The 23,216-nt window shown below is 42.1% G+C and overlaps 1 protein-coding gene across 2 annotated transcripts; it reads left to right on the top strand.

The window, feature by feature from the left end:
• Positions 1-2,638: 2,638 nt before the first annotated feature.
• On the top strand, positions 2,639-21,490 carry thrap3b (thyroid hormone receptor associated protein 3b). Of its 2 annotated transcripts, none has more exons than XM_069681231.1 (11): positions 2,639-2,753; positions 10,769-10,923; positions 13,426-14,286; positions 14,948-15,565; positions 15,925-16,091; positions 16,231-16,342; positions 16,446-16,521; positions 17,195-17,370; positions 17,804-18,035; positions 18,437-18,586; positions 19,863-21,490. In XM_069681231.1, exons 2-11 carry the CDS (start codon positions 10,802-10,804, stop codon positions 20,091-20,093), a joined length of 2,745 nt encoding a protein of 914 aa, XP_069537332.1. In that variant the 5' UTR covers positions 2,639-2,753; positions 10,769-10,801; the 3' UTR covers positions 20,094-21,490. The 2 variants fall into 2 exon arrangements, with proteins under 2 accessions (XP_069537332.1, XP_069537331.1); XM_069681230.1 differs by lacking the exon at positions 2,639-2,753 and adding an exon at positions 7,207-7,547.
• The last annotated feature ends 1,726 nt before the right edge of the window (positions 21,491-23,216 follow it).

Raw genomic sequence — 23,216 nt, 5'->3', positions numbered from 1 at the left:
GCAGAGCTAAATCAGCGCCCACAAACAGTTTTTGTAATGTAACAGTTTGGTTACGTCTCATGGGAAACAGGTTTTTATGTATGACAGAATAAAGATGTCAACAGGGCGTCTCTGTTTTCAGCAGCAGCTTGTGTTTGTTTGGCTTTTTTGTGACACGGAGCAGAGACCTGACCTCAGACAGCCCTGAGGTGTTGTCCAGCCAAACGATCAAAGACCTGCTGTCCCTTTGCTCTGATGCTCTCTAGCAATCAAACACCAGAAACCCTTGTGGTCATTTCTTGTTTCCCCTGCCAGCTCCAGGTAACTGTGTCCTCACACAGACCTCTCCCTGCTGCAGCTGCCGCTCAGTTTGTCACAGGGTCGATAACATATCAGATGTCTCACTAAATACACTGGACCTTGTTTCACTGTGGCCACGCTGCCATTTGGAGCAGAGACGTGATTCTGGGAAGAAACCCGGCGGGGAGGACATGTTGTCTGTTTCTGTTTGCTTTGGTTTGGACGATGACTTAGTAACTAGAGAGCTTACTCAGCGCACAATGCAGCGCTGCGTACACACAGTCTATTAATAACAAGGCCCCTTTTACTTCACTGTCTGAGGAGAGCTACACTAAAATCCATGGTTCTGTTATGTTCTAATGTTTGTCTGATGTTTACATTGTAACAATACGACGGTTTCACCTGCATGAGACAGGTGCAACACAATGGTACAGTACACAATATGTTAGATTGTTGTTTCTCTTCTTTTTAATTGGAACGTTTGTCCATCAGTCGGCCATATTGCCATGAAATTTGTGTCAGATTTTCATGCTCCCCAGCAGATAAACCTTAACGTGTGAGGTAAACTTTTTATCTAGTGACACTATAGAGTTGACATTTTTAATGGACATGTTTCATCAACTTTTGGATGGATTGCCAGGACACTTTGAACAGAGATTCATGGTTTCCAGAGGATAAATCCTAAAGACATTGTTGATCCTCTGACTTTTATCTTGCCGCACCAGCAGATCTGTTTTTTTTTCTTATCTAATGAAATTGTCCAAACATGTGTTAAGAATACATTTTGCAGACATTCATGGTCCCCAGAGGATTGGTCTTAATGTGTTAGGTTATTTTGTGACTTGTGCCATGAAACTTGGTGCAGAGATTCATGGTTCACAGAGGTTGAATCCTACTGATTGTAACCCCACCTGCAGGTCAAACCTTTGACTTATCCGATGATTTTTAAAGACAGCTATCATATGTATTTGGAGGAATGTTGTACTGACATTCATGGTCCCCAGAGGATATATCTCAATGTGTTGGTAACGGATTGGATGGTCATCTTATGACTTTTCATCTAGTGCCAACATGAGCAATTGCAATTTGTGATTTGAAGCGACATGTTTCATCAACTTTTGGATGGATTGTCAGGAAGCTTAACACAGAGTTTCGTAGTCCCCAGAGGATGAATCATATAGATGTTGGTGATAGTTTGACTTTCTTCCAACACCACCAGCAGATCACACCTTTCACTTATCCAAAGAAATTTTCGAAACTGTCAAATCGATCAGCCAAACTCCTTTGTACGGACTGTCATGGTCCCCAGAGGGTGGGTCTTAATTTGTTAGGTTATTTTGTGACTTGTGCCATGAAACTTGGTGCAGAGATACATGGTTCCCAGAGGTTGAATCCTACTGAATTTGGTGATTCTTCTAACCACACCAGCAGGTCAAACCTTTCACTTACCCAATGAAAATTTCAAAACATCTATTAAATCGATCAGCCAAACTCCCTCATATGGACTGCCATGGTCCCCAGATGATGCAATTTGATGACTTCAGTGATCCTAGACTTTTCTGTTAGTGCCACACATGGTTCCCATTGGACTTATGCTTCAGGCTTTGGTGAGCCTGTTGGAGAAGCTCTCAAATCAACAAATGAGAGAATATCTTTACAGAATGGTGTTCCTCCTCCCCGATAGAGCTCCAGAGAGTTTCAGAAACAACACTTTGAAGCTGTTCTTGCACCAACACAGTATTTAAACAGTTAATGTTTTCCCTTCAGTTTGTCACCTTCGGTAAGTTAAGGATGATTATTTAAATAGAGGGTTGACCAGTGTTTGAATTGTGTTCAACCGATGCAAATTGTCTTTCCTGTATCTGTTCCTGGACATATCGTATTTGCATCTCCACTTTATGACTGTGTGCTACAATGTGTGCTCATATATACCCGGACGTTAAGCTTTACTCAGGCTGCTATCTCTGCTCCCACATTCACCCATTTGCTTTATTGCCCAATCAATGTGGAGCCAGAGATAAGAGCCTGTTGAATAAGGGGCTTCAGTGTCTCTGTGAATGGGCCGAGGCCGATCTGTACTTCAGCCAAACACAACAGGATACAAAACACAAAACATATGTCAGACATGTCTCCAGTTACTCAGGGACTCAGCCTGCCCGTCCTTGAATAAAATGAGATGACAATCATGGATAAATGAGATCTCTACGTACAAACACAAAGTCTATATTTACCTTTCAGAATAAGGCTTCCTACATACTGTGCGTTACAGATCATCACCTCCCTTCAGGCAGCATCACTGAAAAGGAGGCTGACCTATTTATACTTGAGATGTGATTTCACCGAGTGGTTGTCAGACAGTTTGTTTGTTGCAGGTTCTTAACGCCGTCTCTGTGGTTCCTTCTTCACACGGTTCTATAAACGAGGAGGCCGAGACGTCTGGCTCTGCTCTGTTTCAGCCACTCTCAAACCGCAAGGTGAGACTTTTACTTTGACTTATTTATATGCTTTGTATCTGTTGTGCTGCTTTGCTTTCATGTCTTAACAATACCTCAGAGCTCTGCTGGTTTCTCTATACTCGGACGTCTCAGTTATTTGTGACCGTATTTATTTTATATTTGAAATCCACATTCACAGAACAGTTTCAGTGGTTTTCACACTTCACACTCTTTGCTATGATTATTTTAAGCTTCTGGTCGCTTTGTGTTTGTTGGGTTTGTGGTGCATCTCTGTGTGCTTTTGTGACGGTAAATTGCTCTGTGGCGTTCAACCTCTGTTAATATGTATTTTGTCGCTATCGAAACAAGGATTCCCAGGCAGGAGAGATGTTGTACCTCGATGACACCTTCCTCATTAAATAGAGGATTAATGAAATAAAATAAATGCATTGAATATTGAATTAACTACGGAAGCCCCAAGAGGACATGCATTTTATTTACTCAGTTTTTTCATAAGAACAAGTAATTTCTGGTTGTTTTCTCGAGATCTCGACTTATTTTTCTCGTTATCTCGAGATAACAGGATCATTTTCTGGCGCTCTAGAAAACAGAGCTACGGAAGCCCTTAGCGGACATGCTAGACATTTTATTTACTCTGTTTTCGCGTGATAAAGAGTGATTTCTGGTTGTTTTCTCGAGAGCTCGACTTCTCGTGATAACGGGATAATTTTCCTACGATCTAGAAAACAAAACAACAGGTCGGTCACTGTGATTTTACAGACATGCCATGCTGCCATTGCCCACACTGATGAGGTAGGTTAAGCCTGTTTCTGTTTGTTTTGTGCTTTTGCAACTTTGCAGAGTTATGATTATCTGACGTTACCGTGGGGCAGCGCCGTTATCTCGAGATAACGCGATAAATAAGTCGAGATCTCGAGGAAACGACCGGAAATAACTCGTTATCACAGGAAAACAGAGTAAATAAAATGTTTGGATGCATTTCCGCTTTGGGCTTCCGTAATTAAATATGCAAGAGAGAGAGTAAAGAAAGAATAGAAAGAAGACAAGTTAAACTAAGGAAGAATAAAAAGACAAAAGTTTTAAGTTTTTTTTGGTGGTCCAAATTCAATTCTTTTTACACATTTTAACTTCAAGAGAGAAAAAGTTTGATGTATTTCTTAAAGAAGAAACAAAAAATAAATAAAAGATAATCAGGATTTAAAGAGAGAGACTCTCGAACACAGCAGTAAGGTTTTTGTGATTTGAAACTTTTCAAAATAAAACCATATTTCTAAATAAAATATCACATTTTGGACCTTCTCTGTGTTCTTGAGTTCTAGCCTACTTTTGCCATGCTGACCCCAGTGACCTTATATGTGCATGCTCTATTCTGAATGATGACACAAAAGCTCCACAGGTTTCACGTTTCATCTGCTTCAACCTCTTTAATCCCGCTGACTTTATTTCACTTGAATCTCCCGACCTCACCGAGCCAAAGTCGTCCTTTGGCCCTTGGAATTCAAACCTCCCCTGTGCGACCGTTTAACAGCTCATATCGGCGAGTGACAGACGAGCGGCCATGTTTGCTCTCACATTGTGGCCCAGAGGGGAGATTTGTCAGGAGGTTAAATTTAACTCTGGCACGTCCAAGCGTCCAACACCTGTGCTGCAAAGGAAAAGGAGAGTAATTGCATATCTTAGTGGAAGGTCAACGAGGGGTGACTTGATCGCTGCGTGCCGTACAGTTGTTAAAATTCAAGCCAGGTCTTTTATGCAGGCTGTGGGCAGGATGTCATGTTGTTATCGTGCAGAGTGAAGAGCAGGAAGTCGGTTTAAGGCTCAGAAAAACAGCTGAACTGAGCTGATGTGACGAATAGATTTTCGGTTTTTGGATGGATGATTGTCGGAGCTCTTTGTAAAAACATGTATCATCAAAAACGTACAGAAGGTCTTCCTTTCTTCTGGGATGAAATACTTCCAGTTTAATTTAATTTGCACAGAGATAGACAACCATTCACACCCACACATACACATGGAGAACATGCAAATTCCTACATAGAAAGGCCCCCAGCTGGCTGAACCGGGATTCAAACCAGGAATCTTTTAGCTGTGAGGCAACAGCGCTACCACTGTAATATGTATTTAATTATGTTTGCATTATTTATGTTCACTTTAATCCTAATTTAGTTGCATTTCTGTTGGGATTCCGTACTGACGCTGAGTACTGCAGTCGGAGATACACTGTAATCATGCATATCAATGACTGTGGGGGAGACAGTTGCATTGTTCTGTTGCCTCAAAGAAGGAAGTATTACTGGACTACATAAACATGTTTTATTTCCACTACATGTTTTCATTTGTTTTGCTGCTCGTGCACACTAACATAGTCTGGCAGATTTGTTTGCAAGGGCGTCATTTCTTCAGAAGGGTGTGTTGGACCCGTTCACTTGGACACCCCCCCCCCAAAAAAAAACACCCGAAACTGCAACACAGAGAAACCAGTCCCTCTCCCCCCCGCCCTCCCCCTTTGTGCAACAGTTTAAAAAGCCAGCAGCTCAGCAGAAACATTAGCAATGTCCAAACCTCCACAAATTACAGAAGACAGAGGACATAGGACATTTTTAGGTCTAGGACAGAGAACCTGTAGTTAAAATCTGATGCTTAATCCAAGTTGGGAAATTATATCAAACAGCTCAATAGTTCAATTCAAGTCATGCCATCACTTTAGCTGTATTTTCTGTATAAAAACTAAAAATAATAATGCAATAATACAATGAATTTAATGTATTAGAGAGAAAAATTAAGCTTGCGCTCCAGTCTTGTTGTTGAAGACTGTTTGTCTCGTCACCATGTGGGATTTAAAGGGTCTCTGAGGTGAACAGGTGGTGCACAGTGACACAAGACGATGCATTCTGCAGACAGTAACTCCGTTAGTGTGAGACGCTTGCTTCCTGTATTTTGTCTCAGAAAGTCTCCCCAAAATTCTTACGCATTCCTTTAATTTGAAAAGACACTGATGAGCCATTCATCTCCTCTCAGGCTGCAGATTCTTGTAACCCCGATATAAAAGAAGTCTTTGTGACAGATCTGTTACTCCTTCACTGCTGCAACAGAAAACATGTCGGCGTGATGACACAGAATATAACTTTAGTAACTGAGTGTGTTTTTGTTTGGCTGTGTCCCAGTGGTGTCCTGAGTGGTGTTCAGAGTGGAATCTGTCTCTGCGATAGGAGGCGTTATGAGGCTTTTAGTCTGATAAAAATAGTGCACAGGACTGTGAGCAGCATAAGCCCCACTGATACCGGCGTCAAGCTGAAAGACAGCTGTGTGTTTGGGGGGGGAGTGTGAGCATCTTCCATCACAGAATAAACAAGATTTATAAAGCTGGGAAATGATAAGATTTAAAGAAAGTATGAATATAGTTTTGTGCATATCATTATTAAAAGCAAGTGTATTATGCACAATTCTTTCCTAGATTGATGAGGAAAAACTGAGGCAAGTCTCAGAAAATTACATTTTGTCACATGAGAAGCAAGCACAAACCTCAACAATAGATGTCATTCAGTGCAGCAGGAATTTGTTAATTCTCTGAATTCTCTTTTTTTGGAAATATGAGACTACGTGCCTTTAATACCCAATACCAGTCACAAGATAAGGACCTTAAGCTGGGTCATACTTTATTAGATGAGGTCTGGAAATAAAAAGCTTATAGCTAGAAATATAACTGCAGATCTTACACTAATTAAGGATCCTACTTTATACATTTTTCTGTAGAATTAGTGTGTCATAAGATAACGTTTATGCTGTTTTAAACATGATTTATTAATTGTTCACAAAATAATCTCTCACTCGCCTAATCATTACAGCGCAGGTTGGAATATAATCATAAAAATAACTCTTGAACTGCTAATACGTGAACAATATAACACAAGAGAGAGTGCTGTTGGGATAAATATCAGCACAGTTGTGACAATTGAATCACAGCCGTGCTGATATTCAGTACAACAGCACTCCCTCTCGTGTGATATTGCTTTATTAAAAGTCCCAGTACTGTTGTACTCTGTATCACACTCATGGAATGCCTCTTGTCCAATCAAATTACGAAACAGAACTAACTGTTGTATGACCAATATTAGAGTACTCAGATTGAAGTTGCGAGTCCATTGTGCCATGCCTAGTTTTGACAGTTTTTTGACTTTCTATCATCAGAATCTGAATCCGATCCGATCAGCTATATAAACACAGGAATTTAACATTTAGGTTGTTATGTCTTGATTTGTACCTCTCTTGAGTTTTTCCATCCCACCAGGCAGATTTATTCAACTACGTGCCTGTGCCACAGCTGATAAAGCAAGAAGAGATAGCACACAGGACCACATAATGAGCCCTCTCTCAAGAAATCTGATTCTTTCTTTTTCAAAGTCTCGCGGGATTTGAGCGTAGCAAACGCCTCGAGTATAGCTAGCATCTTTAGCTAATAGCGTCTGTCGATCGTTAGCTACCGTTAAATTTCGATGCCTTGAAACCATTTAATTCAAAAAGTTGGCAGACACATTGATGCATTCCTAGAAATATCTAACGGGGAATGACACAGTACACAAAACCCACAGCCTCTTCTAACGGCGCAGTGCGTCCGTAACTGTTGCTAACTGTGTTAGTAACTGCTAACAGGCTAACTAGAGGGCTAACATCCGTTTGCGCTCGGTCCGTACAGTAAAACCAGGAAGGAGGGACCAGACGATCAGGCAGCTTGGCCTCAAAGGTTGCTCTACTTCTGCGATCATTTATTCCTAGAACCGAACCTCGTCCAGGATTGTGAAAAAGGGGGAAAAGGTAACTGCAACTTTCTAACATTTCTATGCCCAGACGCTGATAGAAGTTAGCTTCTGCTTTGCTAACAGTTAAAGATTAAGTAACAGCGTTAAGCATGTCGCACACGTTAGTGGATTCAGCAGCATTATCGATAGCTTCAGTCAGTTTTATTGGACTTTTGGACCGACTGTGGTGTTGTGTGTCCCCAAAGCTGCACGTAAAGAAAACTAACCAAAGATGTTTGACATTATTTTGTCTGTGTTTAGATTTATTTCCATTTATATGCTCTTAACGTGTAATTCGGTGGCACCTGATCTCTGCACCACATTATGTTTGCACTCTTTGCACAAAGCCTGAGTGGATATCATTAACTGTATTAATAAGGCCGATGTGAACATGAAACACAGTGGGACTTAAGTGGGTGAAACGCTTTCCCCCCCTGACATGTATGGCTCTGCATTTTTCCAGGTGGACATTTTGGCTTTAAATATAGACTAGGTTAGTACATGTGCTTTGGTTATATTAAACAGCTATCTGATATTATAGTTCTGCATATGCATTTTATATTATAAAAGACGGGGATCAAAGTTGAAATCATAAAATAAAATCGTACTTTCAAGAGCTTGGCATGAACTTTAGGGAACTGCACTGTGATGAAATGACTGAAAGTAGACCTGATTTTCTTTTGACTGGGGCTTCTCTAACCGACTTATTGGCTGCTCTCAAGGACCTTTCGCGTTTGCAAATTTCACACACAAACATTTGCCTTTGTGATTATAATATATGTGTCTTTGGCTGATTGGTTCTTTATTTTCGTTTCATCAACCCACACAACCAGCCTAGCTCCTTCTTAGATCATTATACTGGAACCAGTTCTACATCAAGCTGCATCATAGCAAACATTGGTATGTAACAGATGTGAGTAGAGGCAAGTTTGCATTGACATATTTACATTGTACTGAATGTGAATGTTTATAGGGCATGTGGCTGTGCAGAATGCTACTATGCTGTCAGAGGCAGCGAGCAGTGATGAAGAGGAGAGTCTTGAAACTATTCATGTCTAGTTTCACGTCCTGTTTTGATGCTTGAACGAGTGCTGGGCTTTGCCCAGCATACGGTAGATAATTGTGGTGTAAGTCAACTCACCGAAGCACCTCTTTGTGATTATCATTCAGGGCATACATGAAGACTGCAGGGCTTTTTCCCGAGCAGAGCAGAATCAGGGATAATACTATGAATACAAACTCTCTAAAATACCTAATTGTTAACCATAAAGGTTAGTAAAAGGGCTCTGTAGTCTGTACTGTAAGCTTACTTTGCACCTAGTAAACCCACCCAGTTAAACCTGCTTGGTGAGGATCAAGTTACCTGTCAAACAAAAGGGTACCAAGGCATTCAAAGAGGTATTGGTTACCTCGATTACGTGTACTGAAAGTTTGACGCTCATCAAAAGAGCAATGAGGGTCTTTTGTCCTCCAAATTAGCCTACGTGGTCTAAAAAAGCCGCTTTACTGCTTTCTTTAAATTTGAGCAGACGGGGGAACCTTTACAGAGACGTAGCAACCATTGTCTGCCACATAGAAACTGGTGTCCCTTCAGACATGACAGGAAACAGGCATTTCGCAACATTTAGGTTAAAACCTCTTTAAGCTCTAGGTTGTGAAAGGAAATATTGAATAAAATGCAAGCGCTTCAGGCTAAGCCTTTTCTAGAAGAATAGCAGATTGACGTCATCAGCACCGGGGACGCTGCCTCTTCAACATTACGAAGTCCCTGTAGTAGTAAAAGCTTTCTCCTTGCCTGACTGCACTAAAGGAACACCACCTCCTCCATGGCTGCTGCTGCTTTGTAAAGAGACTCTCATCTCCATGTTGCGAAATGAAAGATGAGATTGTCATTTTCAGTCAGTGTTGGTGATAGTCGTAGTTATCACCCGAAGCCTGTGCTTTTTCTGGTCGGGTCTCTTGAGTGCGTGTAGGTTTGGTATTTGATCACTTTTGGCCTCCTTTAAATCCTTAAAGTCTTTAAGTATTAGGATTTTCTTTTAACACATGTACTTGTCAGGCAGTTCATAAGCATGGCTGTGATTGTTTTTGTTGTGACTTCCTATTTCTGTAATTTACAACAGCATCTCAACAGCATCATTTTATACCTTTATAAAGATAGCAATAGTAGAGAGATGATAAGAAATGTGAGAGCTACAACAAAGCTCACATGCTAGAAAATTACCATTGATGTTGTTGTTTTATGTCCTTGCCTTGAGCGCTGAGACACAGGGGTGCGAAGGAAGGACTGTATACGACTGAATTTCATAGCAACACTGATATCTCGTCACAATGGCCTTCAGAAACTAACAAAGCAGGATACAGTTTTTCCCAAAGAGCTGATTGTGTATCCCATAGACCAGGGGTGGCCAACCCTGCTCCTGGAGGGCTACCTTCCTGCATGTTTCTCCGCACTCTAACACACCTGATTTGAATGATCTGCTCGTTATCAACCAACTGAAGCGTCTCAGGGGATTGGTAACGAGCGAAACATTCGAATCAGGTGTGTTACAGTGCGGAGAAACCTAAAACATGCAGGAAGGTAGCTCTCCAGGAGCAGGTTTGGGCACTCCTGTCATAGACTGTATAAAAAGAAGGGCAACATGACAGCTCCCTGAAAGTGAAGCCAAAATATTTCGAGCGCCCCCTGCTGACTGGCTACAGTATAGGTCATAAAGACCGCCTCCTCCATGTTAACAGATGGGACGTGAGTCAAACTATAAAATCAAAATACACGCCGAATACATGTCAAATTTCACATTGCCGCCAGCTCAGGTGCACATGTTTGCATTCTGCTCCAGCTGTTTGCTCGAGCTTTAGAGCGACCTTATCGGTTCTGATTTATACTTCTCTGACACTTCAAGGTCATGTGGGGCTGTTGATTGCAGCTTTGAAAGCAGATAGGTGCAGAGAACTTGATCACAGGCTACAAGGTGTCATGTATGCTGTCCAGTTCCAGCCTGTCAGCAGGTCCGGAAACACGTCGCTCTACAATGCTGATTAATATGGAGGGTTTGTTTGAACTGAATGTTGATGTTCTCTGGTGAAGAGCGTAATTGCTCAATATGACCTGTGGTATTTATTCGTTCCTGCTGTGATGACAGAGTGAGTAAATAGTGTGTGCAAGCAAAACATTTGCGTTAACAGTACCTTTGTGTTCCACGTAAAACTAACCTGATTTCATGTCTTTTTTTTTAGGGAAATAATAATTATTCTGGCTTAAGTGCAAAGATGTCAAAGGCGCCAGGTTCTCCTGCTCGGTCCCGCTCCAGATCAAGATCCAGATCCAGATCTTACTCCAGATCCCACTCTAGAAGCCGCTCCCGCTCAAGATCCAGAAAACGTCGCTATAGGTAAATGCAGTGTTTTATTCTGTTTCTGACACTAACCTACACTTAGAGTTTTTGCATACCTGGTGAATACAATGTGTTCAGCAGGGTTTTTTTTTGCAGTGATTGAGCTCCAACAAAGAGGTGTAGACAAATTAGACCACAGAGTTTCTGAAGCTCACTAAACAGTTCAGAGTACAATCTCGGATCCCATCGGCTATGGTCTGACGACGATATAGCCTCTGGGTACACCTGGGAAAACGCCGGGGCATGAAGCTGGTTAGCAATAAATGACTTCCTTTTCCGCGTGCTGCATTGTTTACAGAAAAGAACCCGTCTTTTCTTGTGATTGACTTTAATTAACGGGTCTTACCTTTGCCGAAATTTTAATATCATGATGCTGATTTGTAAAAAGTAAAAATGAAGCTTTGTCAGGTCTGTCCTCGAGAGGAGAAGAAAACTACTTTTATAATGCTCGTTTGTTGAGGTCGGATTGATAATTCCTGATGCATTCGAAGTCGGGACATCTGAACGCTAAACGGCGTTCGTGACAGCATCAGGGAATTTAGCTCAAGTTGAATTTTTGATCTAGAACGGATTGTTAGCTGTTAGCATGCAGATGTCTGTTTATAGAGATTAATAGCTAAATAGTTGTCAGATGACGCTGATGGGAGCCGGGATGTCATTACGGCGGATTACGTTCCGCCAGCTTTTGCTCTCCACACGGAGAGTTTACATTTTTATGCAGAATCTATAAATAGAGATTAGTTAATAAGTTAAGTTAATAATCCAGCTGTTAGTTGTTCTTGTCATATTACTTTAAGTTTGACTAATGATGACGTTTAAAGATAAACATTAAAGTGGTATAAAATTGAGGAGTGATACTATTTTATCCCAGGGACTTTCCTTTGCTACATCGGTGGCTGTTTAATCTCTCCTTTAACCTCCTATTTGTTTATTACAAATTGATACCAAAGACACACAAATCAGCTGAGTACATCAGTGTTAGAATATTGGTTCGACTCTGTCGAAGTGCGCCGCAAAGCATCAATGAAATTGTCAGCTCATGTTTCATTTGCATGTTTGTTTACCGACATTTTGTTGTTTGTGGCAGCCGTTACACCTCTGTGGAGGGCTGTACGGCTTCCCTGAATATCACAATTTAATCTAATATAATATTTTATAATCTTGACATCAAAGCTCCAATAAGTGCCTCCAAATTAGGTCTTGCAGTCAGAAGCAGAAGACCTTTTCTCTGGTTGCACTGCATCAGTTTTAACAATCATGACTCCCACAGTGCTTCTTAATCAGAGGAGTACTTTTTTAAGTACCAGGATTAGGGATTGGAATTGTTTATATTTGAGTTACCAGATGGTTTGTTCATATCAGGATAAAGTCATCCACATCCAGGTTTTCCTTCAGTTAATTTAAATTTAGCTGCAGTAAGTTTGTCGTTGTTTTTCCTTCTACAGGCTCATCTCATTCTAGGTTTGTTCTTAATTTGCATAAATGTTTTTCCTGTGTGGGAGAGAGGTCGACAGCCTCCGGGAAATTTGCATCAGTTCACCTACATTCTTGTTAGTCATCATTTGTCTTTGCGACGTGTGTCGTAGTGATGTGTGTATCCAATGGTTTTGTTTTGTGTTTATTTAAAGAAGGGAGCGCTTTCCACGCTCACTGCCTCCGTGTTTGTGTTTCTAGCTTAGAGGTTGTGGCTGTCACACAGTGAGTTTGTGGACTGGGGTCATTGAAGAGCCTTGCTACACTGCACGTCAATGATTGTCTAAGTAGAAAGGGAGTAGCTGCATCTCCGTCCCCCCCTTCACTGCCTCCTCCCTCTGTGGATTAGAGCAGGTCGTGTCCTGGCTGCAACCTTTGTGCAACACAGACCTGAAGTTGACACAGGCAGTTTAGTGTGTTTACTGCAGCATAGTCCGGGACTGCTCTGTTCCAATGAAAAGGTGCAAGGGGTAAGCAGAGAAAAGACAATTCTGTGTTCGCATTAGTTTGTATTTTGCACATCGTGTCTGTGAAGGTCACATTTCTCACCTCGTCATATCGTTCTTTACATTTCTCTGGAGCAGGACCGTCGTGTTTACAACAGGAGCTCTGACAATTATTGTTTTTCATATGTAAAGCTTCCTGTTTTCCAGCTGCTGATGTGTCAGTTTGCTGTCTTCAAGGTGTCACGTCAGTTGTCACCTCAGCTGTGTCAAACAGTTTGAAACACTTTCATATGCTCAGTGGAGGTACACCTCAGTCACCTCTGAGCTTACATTGCCCCCTGTTGACTTGATATGAACCCGGGCAATAATAGGACTCTAGTTAAGACCTGTCGCCGCAGACGCCCAGTCGTTAATACTGCAAATGCAAAGGCTTTCCTCAGTGGGCCATCGGCTCAATCACCATTGTGTTACCTCATTCAGCAATAGATAGATAGTGACTTAACAGACATTTATTGAAATGAAAACACCCCACATGCTGATTAACATTATGTTCCCTTTTCCTCTCTTCTCTCTCGCCCAGTTCTAGGTCTCGTTCCCGCTCTCGCTCTCACTCTCCGTCCTACAGAAACTATCCCACCAGGGACTACCAGAACAACAGAGGCGGCTTCAGAGGCTACAACCGAGGCTACCGGAGGCCCTACCACTACCGCGGCAGAAACCGAGGCTATTACCAACGCGGCCATTACCAGAACAGAGGAGGAGGAGGAGGCTATGGCTATAAAGCAAATTGGCAGGGTGGAGGTGGAGGAGGAGGAGGAGGAGGTGGTGGTGGTGGTGGTGGTGGAGGAGGAGGAGGTGGTGAAAGAGGAGGAGGAGGAGGAGGCTGGCACGATCGCCACCACGACCAGGACCACCACTCGCACAGCCCCAGGAGGGGGCGCTCACGCACTCCTAGAAAGCGCTCAGCCAGCCGGAGCCGCTCCCGTTACTCTGACCGCTCTTCTTCGGGGAGATCCCGGCGCTCCAGGCGCTCCAGCTACTCCTCGCGCTCTCGCTCCTCGTCGCCACGTCACCGCAGCAGCAAAGGGAGGCCGGGCTCCAAGGACAAAAAGAACAAGCTGGCTGAAAGTCAGACGGAGAAATCAGGGCAGGCAGCAGACGGCAGTGCCATCGAGAAGGCATCTGGAGGTAAATGGATTGACTATGACACCAGTCCCAAACAAACCAGCCCGGACTCTAAGAAAAACGATGCACCTGCTGGTCCGAACAGCAAAGGGCCCGCGGCTGGAGGTCCTCTGTGGAAAACTATCGGCAGCGTGTCCCCTCCTGCAAAGAGCCCCACAAAGTCCGGACAGACCGCCTCTTTCGGCGGCTTCGGGTTCTTCTCAAAGGAAGACGTCAAAGCTGAAGATAAGACTGTGATCTCTGCCGCCTTCAAAAAGTATGTCGCTTTCTTTCTCAGTCATTTGAATGTAATTAAAGTCGTTTCCCTTTTTAAGTTTTCTAACAAATCATGAACGTTATTTTTCTTTCAAACATGTTTAGCCTTTTTCAAAGATCCTTGGAAGTTAAAAAGGAATTCATAAGACTTCGATTTTAAGTGCATTGAAATGTAGCCGGCTGTGTTCCTTTTCTGTGCACTGAGAGGAAGTTGTTTGAAACGGTGGTGGTGACGTGAGTATAAGTACTGCAATGTGAGTCCTGGTCCACTGTTTGCATTGGGGATGGGCTGTTTGTTTTATATAGAGTGACTTATTTCACAATGATTTTAATGAAGGAAATAAAACAGCCTCTGTGCTTGTTGGCAGGTTTCTGAAATGAACAAGATCTGCTATTTTTATTAAGTTTTAGGTTATAAACAGCAGGAAAATTGACATAAATACTCTGATAATTAACATAAATGCAGTTTAAGCATGTGGCTTTAAGCATGCCCATCCCTGGTGTGTGTTACATGATTCTATTCCACTTTGTGAGAATATGTTGTACTTGAGTTGTCCTGTTTTCCCCTCTTGCATTCTTCATTTCAGTGTTATTAAAATAAGCATTTCAGTCAGGCACCTGGCGTAGCAGCTACTAAAGCCCAGTTTGGTTCTTTCTTTCAGGTTCTTGGCAGAGAATAAAAACAAAAAGCAGGCAGCTGAAAAGGAGAACGGCCGTGAAAAGGAGCAGAGCACCTCAGACAGAGAACTGGAGAAAGGAAGCAAGTCTGGAGAGCTTTTCAACATCTCGTCCGCTTCTTTCAGTGACTCCAAGGAGGACAAGACGATGCCTTTCTTTGATGCTGGAGAAGAGGAGTTCCTCAAGTCTCACGGGCTGAAAGAGACAGACATGGAGGAGGAGGGGGAGGTCAAACCCACCCTCACGGCTCGGGATATTTTTGGGAAGTGGGGAGACGAGCCAAGCTACTCGACGTCCTACCCGTCGGTCAAAGAGAAAAGCCGGAGGGATGCCGAAGAGGCGGAGCCCATAGATCACATGGAGGAGGAGATGTACAGAAGCCGCAAGCACAGCTCCAAGAAAGAGGAGAAGGCCAAGAAGAAGGAGAAGAAAGAAAAGGAGAAGGCCAGAAGGAGTCCGTCCCCTCCCGCGACTTCCAGAGAGAAGGAGCGGCCGCTGTTCCCCGGAGCTTTCCCTCCTCGCGAGGGGTCACCCGCACGACACCTGTCTTCATCAAGGGAGGAATTTGAACTCAAGTTCGGTTCTTCAGATGAGTTGCCGGGGTATGCGTGCTACACAGTGACGTTACTGTACGGGTCTGCATTTAAAACAACAAACACAGAGATCAGACATCAGAGAACATACGTGACAGATTCTCACTCGTCTTAAATTTATATCTATTAAACCAGAAAAACTAGTTCCATAAACATCAAAGGCTGCTGACAAACTCACTAGCCTAGCAACATTTTCTTCCATCAAGTTTCCATCTAAATGTAGCACATCTTAACTAAGTATTGGTATTGTTTATAAGATTGCTATAGATGCCCCGCCCTCTATATTTGGGCCAATATGCTTCATAAATACATTTATTTAAAGCCATATCTTATTTGATCCTCGTGTCTCACCTCTTCTGTTCTCTCAGCGCCTCCCTCTCTAAAGATCGCCTCATGCCCCGAGATCTGATCAATCCCACAAAGAAAGATCCGGAGTTTCGCTCCATCTTCCAGCACCTGCAGTCGGCTCAGCTCCGTCGCAGCCCGTCTGAGCTGTTTGCTCAGCACATAGTCTCCATTGTGCACTACATCAAAGGTATCGTATGAGCTGTGCTGATCCTCTACAGACCAACACGTCAGACGTCTGGACGGTTGAGAAGACCCAGCGGATGTTCATTTGCTTTAATATTTCAGTTATGTTGCTGTATTTGTAATAATAGTTGTTTTATTCGCAGCTCAACACTTCCACTCGTCAGACATGACTTTAAGTGAGCGCTTTGCGATGTACCAAAGAAAAGCTGCAGAGGTAGAAATGATGAAGCCAAGGAAGAGCCCAGAAATCCACAGGTACCCACCACATCTTTGTATCTGATCAGTCATTTATTCAACACTTTGTGACGTCTCTTTATGATCTCTGCCCGCTGACATGAAGGTTCTCTTCTTCTCTCAGGAGAATCGATGTTTCCCCCAGTGCCTTTAAGAGGCACTCTCACCTGTTTGAGGATATGGAGGAGTCGAGCTACAAGGTGACCCGCCCTTTTGAATTTTGACGTATTTGGAACAAGCAAATATGAGACGACCCAAAGCAGCAGTGTTCAGCTTTGTGCTTTTCTTTCAAAGGATGCATATTTCTAATTCAGAAAGAACCCAATTGTGTTTTGTAAGTGCCAAGCAAGCCCCCCCAGCCTATGAGATATGGTTATTGATTGGGTATGTACGAACCCAAGCAAAGGCTAAAAGGAAGTGAATTAAGATCCTGAGTCCAAGCCTCTCAAGGGACGCTTATCAGTGCCTTTACCTTGTAAGTATTTTTTCTAAAAAGAATAAAAATCAAGCCACAAAACAAAACCTGTGAAATAGAATTTATTCTAATGAGCTACATGCATGCTGCTGGTTTCCACAAACACTGTCATATTAAAATGTGAAAAGCTGTTTACTCGTACACATATTGTTTTACTGCATTTGTACCAAATTACCCATCATAGTAATGTATTCACATTTAAGCTTCACCACTAGAGGGAACACTGTGCTTATATATGTCCTGCATTTATCTGTAGTGCCAATGTGCATTGGCTTCAAGCTTTCTATGTGTCTGTCATCAGTGAAGCATTTTTACATTTCTCTTACTTTATTCAAAAATATCATCAATCAATATTTCAAACAGCTCCTGTCCAAGCTAACGAACACGTATCTCTGCAGGATCAAAGTCAAAAGTTCAAAGGCGACGTGATGGACCTGCGCCTGGATATTGAAAGGCGTAAGAGGTTTGCAGGAAAGGACTACAAGCGTGAAGGAGGCAGGAGCCCGGGAGGCTCCCGAGGACCGAGCAGAGAGAAGTCCTCTGAGAAATCTGGGAAGCACCACAAGAAGTCAAAGTAAGCTCCACCTGTCTGTCTCTGAAAGTCCGCTAGAGGTTGATACAGTCCAGTGTTCATGCAGCACACTTTCTTTTGAAGTGAGTTCCTTTTGTCAGGTGTTTTCTGTCGGCTTTGGGAATTCAGTGCACTTCAAGTGCATGTTTTTTAAACACCTGGAGCGCCCTGGTGTTTTTGCACGAGCGCTTTGAGTGCCTGGAGTTTAAAAAACACCGAGCCAGAACAGAAAAGCCTCGACGTGCGTTTTCCTCATTGTCTCATCAGATGAGAGGGTTCAGTTATGTGAGGCTAAGAGCAGGTGATTTACTGGCTTCCTGTTTTAGAATTGTACGCCTGAACAAAAAAACAAGTTGAAGCACACCGCATCAAAATTCCAGGCTGTAAAACAAATTCTCATGACACTCACATCCACCCTTAATGTTTGTGTTCACAGGAAGGGAAAGAAGAAGCGGGATCGCTCTCCATCCTCCTCTTCCTCCTCCTCCTCTCCATCCCCTTATCCTCCGCCCTACAAAGGTAAAGAGTACATGGGGGAGGGGATGGAGCACTCGGAGGAGGGCTACAGCCACTCCCGTTATCCTCCACGGGAGTACGGTGGGCCCCAGGACAGAGGCCCTCGGGATTACGAGGGCCACAACCCAGAGAGAGGCCGAGGCCGTGGATTTGTAAGTTCCCGTTCTCCCTGCTGTCTTCATCTCTTCTGCTGTATTTGTTTTCCTTTGTTCCCGGGGTACTGACATCTCATCTTCTTGCAATTCTCTGTCCTAATGGCATCACAGTAGACAGCGCTTCTCTGCTCTGTTCCTTCCTCCTAATGCTAAGGAACATAATGTGGATGATGATGATAATGATGATGACACTCTATCATACATATTCCATGCACTACCTGATTTTTATTAAGGTAACGTAGCGCAAACAGTGGAACTTCATCTCTAAACAAATGCCTGAATTCCATCAGAATGGCTTTTATGTGTTTGTTCTGTCGTTCCCATCCTCCCTGGGTTTGTGGAAAAACATGTTTGTTAGATGACTTTGAGTTTAACTCCACGTGTTGTTTTGCTTTCAGTTCCCCAGAGTCAGAGGGAGAGGTTGGAACAGGGGAAATTATCCCAACAACAACAGCAATGGAAACCCTGCCAATATGAACCCTCCAGTGCGCCCTCCAGAGGAGGAGTGGGACCCTGAATACACTCCCAAGAGCAGGAAGTATTACCTGGTGAGTCTCTCATTATTGAATTAACGGCATGCATAGAAATTTAAAAACTAATTCCTCTGGAGGCATTTTGACGTGTCAGAGTGGAAATGTCAGTGAGAAAAACAAGCACTTTTAGAGGATTGACCAGACACAGTCGGCAAGGATTACATGACATGCATGCAAAAGATCAGACACCAACTGTAGCCAATATAAAGCTTTAATTGTCTGCTGTGTAGTTCAGGGGGTCTCAAACCTTTTGGGGCCTGGGACCAAGAACCCCCTCATAATCGTAACACCTATTAAGCATATGCTTGCTACCATTTGCACTCTTAGATGCCATTGGAACTATTTGTATTGTACATTTTTACTCTGCATAACCGCCGCTGCAAGTACGAGCTCTTGTGCAATTGTGTGTGGCTTCTTAGCTTTAGCAATCCGTTGAGCCACCAAATCAGAAGCTTTCTGTGCTTTCTCTGAAGTTGTGGCCAGGTTCACAGTCTGTGTTTTCTGGCGGGTGTGTTCCTCGCTCTTTCAACAGAAATAAATCTTAGTTTTGTCCTTATATCCCGGTGCTTTCTTATCAGATGTCGCTTTAGCTCGGCTGGCTTCATAGCTTTGTTTGCTAGCACCTGAAGACACGATGCATTTTGGTCTCTCGTCACCGTTCTCAATAAAACCAAACTCTATACACCTGTCGTCATATTTTCTCAATTTAGCTAGTTTGTGCTTAGCATCAGTTGAAGATGTGGACTGATTCAAATATTTCTCCATGCTCGCCAGCTAGCTAGCTAGCTAATAAGCCAAGCTAAGCAGCCGCAGGAACGGTTTGTTGCGACATGAGTGAGTTGAGTGATTCATGACAGATTGACTTGACGTGTCACAATCATGTCAGTTTCCATTGGTCCAGAGCTAACGTGGGTGGGAGTAATGAACACAATGTGCTTGTTTCATTGGCGCCAATGGTCCTCATCTGTAGAAATGCAGTTTTTAATGATGCAGAACAATTTTATAATTTATTATAGATTTCTTATAATTATAAGGACCCCACTTTGAGAACCACTGGTGTAGTTGACAATGTAATGGAGAGAATATGGTGAATATTTTAACCTGAGAAAGGCTGTAACCTTGACTCCTAACACTGCTAAATGCTTAAATGTGATTACATATCAATAAGTTCTAAGATGGTTCAGAGTAAATGTTTTTTGGGGGGGACAAACACCTGGATTAATTGTCCTGCTGTGTGAAGGGCTTCTTATCTTCTCCTTCACCTCCGACTCTCCCTATCTCCTCCTTCCAGCATGATGATCGAGATGGAGAGAAAACCTGGGTTGATAACCGCGGAAGAGGCCGAGGCACCTTCCCGGCCCGCAGGGGACGCTTCGTCTACCGTAAGGGAGGCGGCAGCAGCCCGAAGTGGACCCACGACATGTTCCAGGGCGGAGAGGAGAGAGGACTGGGAGACGACAACATGGAAGTAGAGCGTAAAGAACCCAAGAGCGCTGGAGACGGACCGGCTATGAAGCAGTAGACCACTCACTCTGTCAGCCTCACATTCAGAACGGTTCCAGCCATGATGAAGGGGTTGATGTTGTTTTTAATCTCCCCTCTGCGTCATCACATGTTTTAGAGTTTAAATGTGTTCAGTGAGTTTTTCATAGTGAAGAAAGAACTGACTTAAATGAAGAGCAGCACTATCTTACTTTTGTACGTGAGGTTTCAGCTTAAGTGTTCTTTTAAATGTAACGGTGACTTTTGTTTTGACATAATTGTAACTTTTAAGGGAGAATTTATCGAGGCAACAAACATTAATGTTCTCTGAAAGCACGAGAAAATAAGAAATGAATTTGTGCCTTAGAAAATAATAATACAGTCACATGTAATCTGTTTAAGCTACGAGAGCTGTTTGTCCGTTTAGAGAGGCATTAGATGATGTCTGTTTCATTGTTTATTTTCTTATTTGTTTTTGGGGCTGCGATAAATCTTCGATGTTACTGCATGAAAAGTTTGATTGATACCTCGCTCCACGGGACCAATCAGTAGCGGGCTCACGGCTCCTGGTCGTCGAATTGTCACACATGAAAGTATCTGTTGAACCCCTGAACGGTCGGTGTCTGTCACTCACATTATCTGAGCTTTTCGTATAGTGCCACTTCACCTGTACTTCTCTTTAGAGAGTGAAGACATTTTCGTGCGTGTGCTACAGTATAGTCTCATTGGTTGTGGGTGTTTTCTATTTAAAAAGCATCTTAAAATTGTTAAGAATTGGCACAAAAATCTTTCATTACGGTAAAAAGTTTGTTTTTGTTTAGATTTTTAATAACAAAACGGCAAGCTTCCAATTGAATACATGCTGATACATGTATAGAATTATAAATTATTGTCATCTTAACATCTTGGAGAGCGAAAATAGATACTGAAAATACTTCATTTTTTAATGCAACAGTAACATTCATCTCACAGTTTAAGAGACCCTGAACACGACAAAGTGAAACCTGAACATTTGAGACAAAACAAGATGAATGTGTATATTTTTAAGAGGTGACACAAACTAGCACAACTAGTTGTGTGACTCTCACTGTGCTGCTTCGTCCCACTTTGACTGTACATACTGCATGTACTCGACAGAACTGTCTTTTTTTTTGTTTGTTTAATCTGAAGCTGAAAAACTTTTTTACTGTTCCCGAGAGCTTTGAAGTACGTTTGTCTTTTATTTCTTTTTTTGATTCAGGGCAAATCTGTGAGTGAATTCTGAGACAGACTGTAGACATGTTAGACAGCCCACTGTGTTCAATGGTTTGTGATTTACTCACATTGTTTGGGGTCTCACAAACCCCCACTGCAGTCTATGTACAAAATGGAATAGTTGCAAAATCAAACCGTTTTTTTTTCTTCTGATCTTATTAAAACAAAATATGTATAAAAGGATTGACGTGGTACTATTAGTTTTTTTCTCATGTTCCACATCGCACACACATGACAAAGAATTCTTCATGCTGGAGAAGCCGGTACTCAACCAGCTCGACGAGCTGAAACGAGACATTTTGGATGATAAACAACATTTTATTTGGCCACGTTTTAATATCTTATTACTCCAGCTCTTTTCATTAAAGCAATAACACCAGACAGTGTTACCAGATTGGGCTGGTTTCTGCCCAGTCGGCTTCTTTTCATTACCTTGGACTGGGAAAATAGCGTTGGGCTGGTAGATGAATTTTGGGCTGCTTCTGTCAACATTTGGCAGGATTTTAAACACCAAACAAGCCATTTTATGGTCAGAAACAAAGATTTCATGGTTTCCACTTACTCACTGTTTACCCATTTTATTGACATGAGTTGTATTCAATCCTATGAATAAAGGGTTAGGGTTAGATTCTGATTTTATCAATTAATTAATGCTTAAATAATGCCTTATTTTTAATATTTCTGGTGCATTCAATGGCATATTCATTTATATATTATTTTTATTTATGCTTGACTGTGGCAGTTACATTCTTCCATAACCCTCTAGTCTTTCAAAGTTGGATTTTGGTGTGTTGGTGTCATATTTCATGGCACTATTTGATCACTTTATTGCGGTTTCGCCAATTTGTGTATTTGGTTGTCTAACTAGACTCTTTTTGGGTTGCGATATCATATGTATCTAACATTTAATCTTTGGTTACTTGATGAAGCTTTAAGTGCTTACAGCCTGTTTTCTATGCGTCGGTAATTGTTTTACGTAGATTGTGAATTGGGCTGGTTTTCAGTTGTAATTGGGCTGAAAACTCGACCTGATCTGGCAACACTGACTCCAGTCAGTTACAAGTTATAATGTGAAATTATAGTCAGGAGAATGTACTTGAAGTATTGTGAATATTAGCAGAAAAAGTCCCTCGTAACTGTTATACTATAAAATAAACTAAAAATAGATAATTAGTACTCATGCATTGATGTTACAGCAGTATTTGACTGTTTGAGTTTAGGTGGAGCTAATGTTTACACTTTTTGAATAGGATTGCAACTAATAAGTATTTAATAATGAATTAATCTACACTGAACAAAAATATAAACGCAACACTCTTGTTTTTGCTCCCATTTTTCATGAGCTGAACTCAAAGATTTAAGACTTTTTCTATGTACACAAAAGGCCTTTTTCTCTCAAATATTGTTCACAAATTTGTCTAAATCTGTCAGTGAGCACTTCTCCTCTGAGATAATCCATCCACCTCACAGGTGTGGCATATCAAGATGCTGATTAGGCAGCATGATTATTGCACAGGTGTGCCTTAGGCTGGCCACAATAAAAGGCCACTCTAAAATGTGCAGTTTTATCACAAAGCACAATGGCCTTTTGTGTACATAGAAAAAGTCTTAGATCTTTGAGTTCAGCTCATGAAAATGGAAGCAAAAACAAAAGTGTTGAGTTTATATTTTTGTTCAGTGTACTTTTTTTCCCCGCAGTAAATATATTGTTTGGTTTGTAAAAAATCTCAAACAGTGACGCACCTGGAGTCCAAAGTGACACCTTCACACAGCTTTGTGGTGTCTAACCAGCAGTCCAAATATCAACATTATTAAAATGATTTAAGGGCAAAAAAAAGCAAATCCTAACATTTAAGAAGCTGGAAACATAAAACAATTTTGCATGAAAAGTTACAAAACATTTTCAAAA

Source organism: Semicossyphus pulcher, unplaced genomic scaffold, assembly GCF_022749685.1.
Source record: "Semicossyphus pulcher isolate SPU_LCO1_2020_fin unplaced genomic scaffold, fSemPul1.0.p SCAF_5, whole genome shotgun sequence".
NCBI classification, from domain to species: domain Eukaryota; kingdom Metazoa; phylum Chordata; class Actinopteri; order Labriformes; family Labridae; genus Semicossyphus; species Semicossyphus pulcher.
This window is presented reverse-complemented; position numbering and strand designations above follow the sequence as displayed.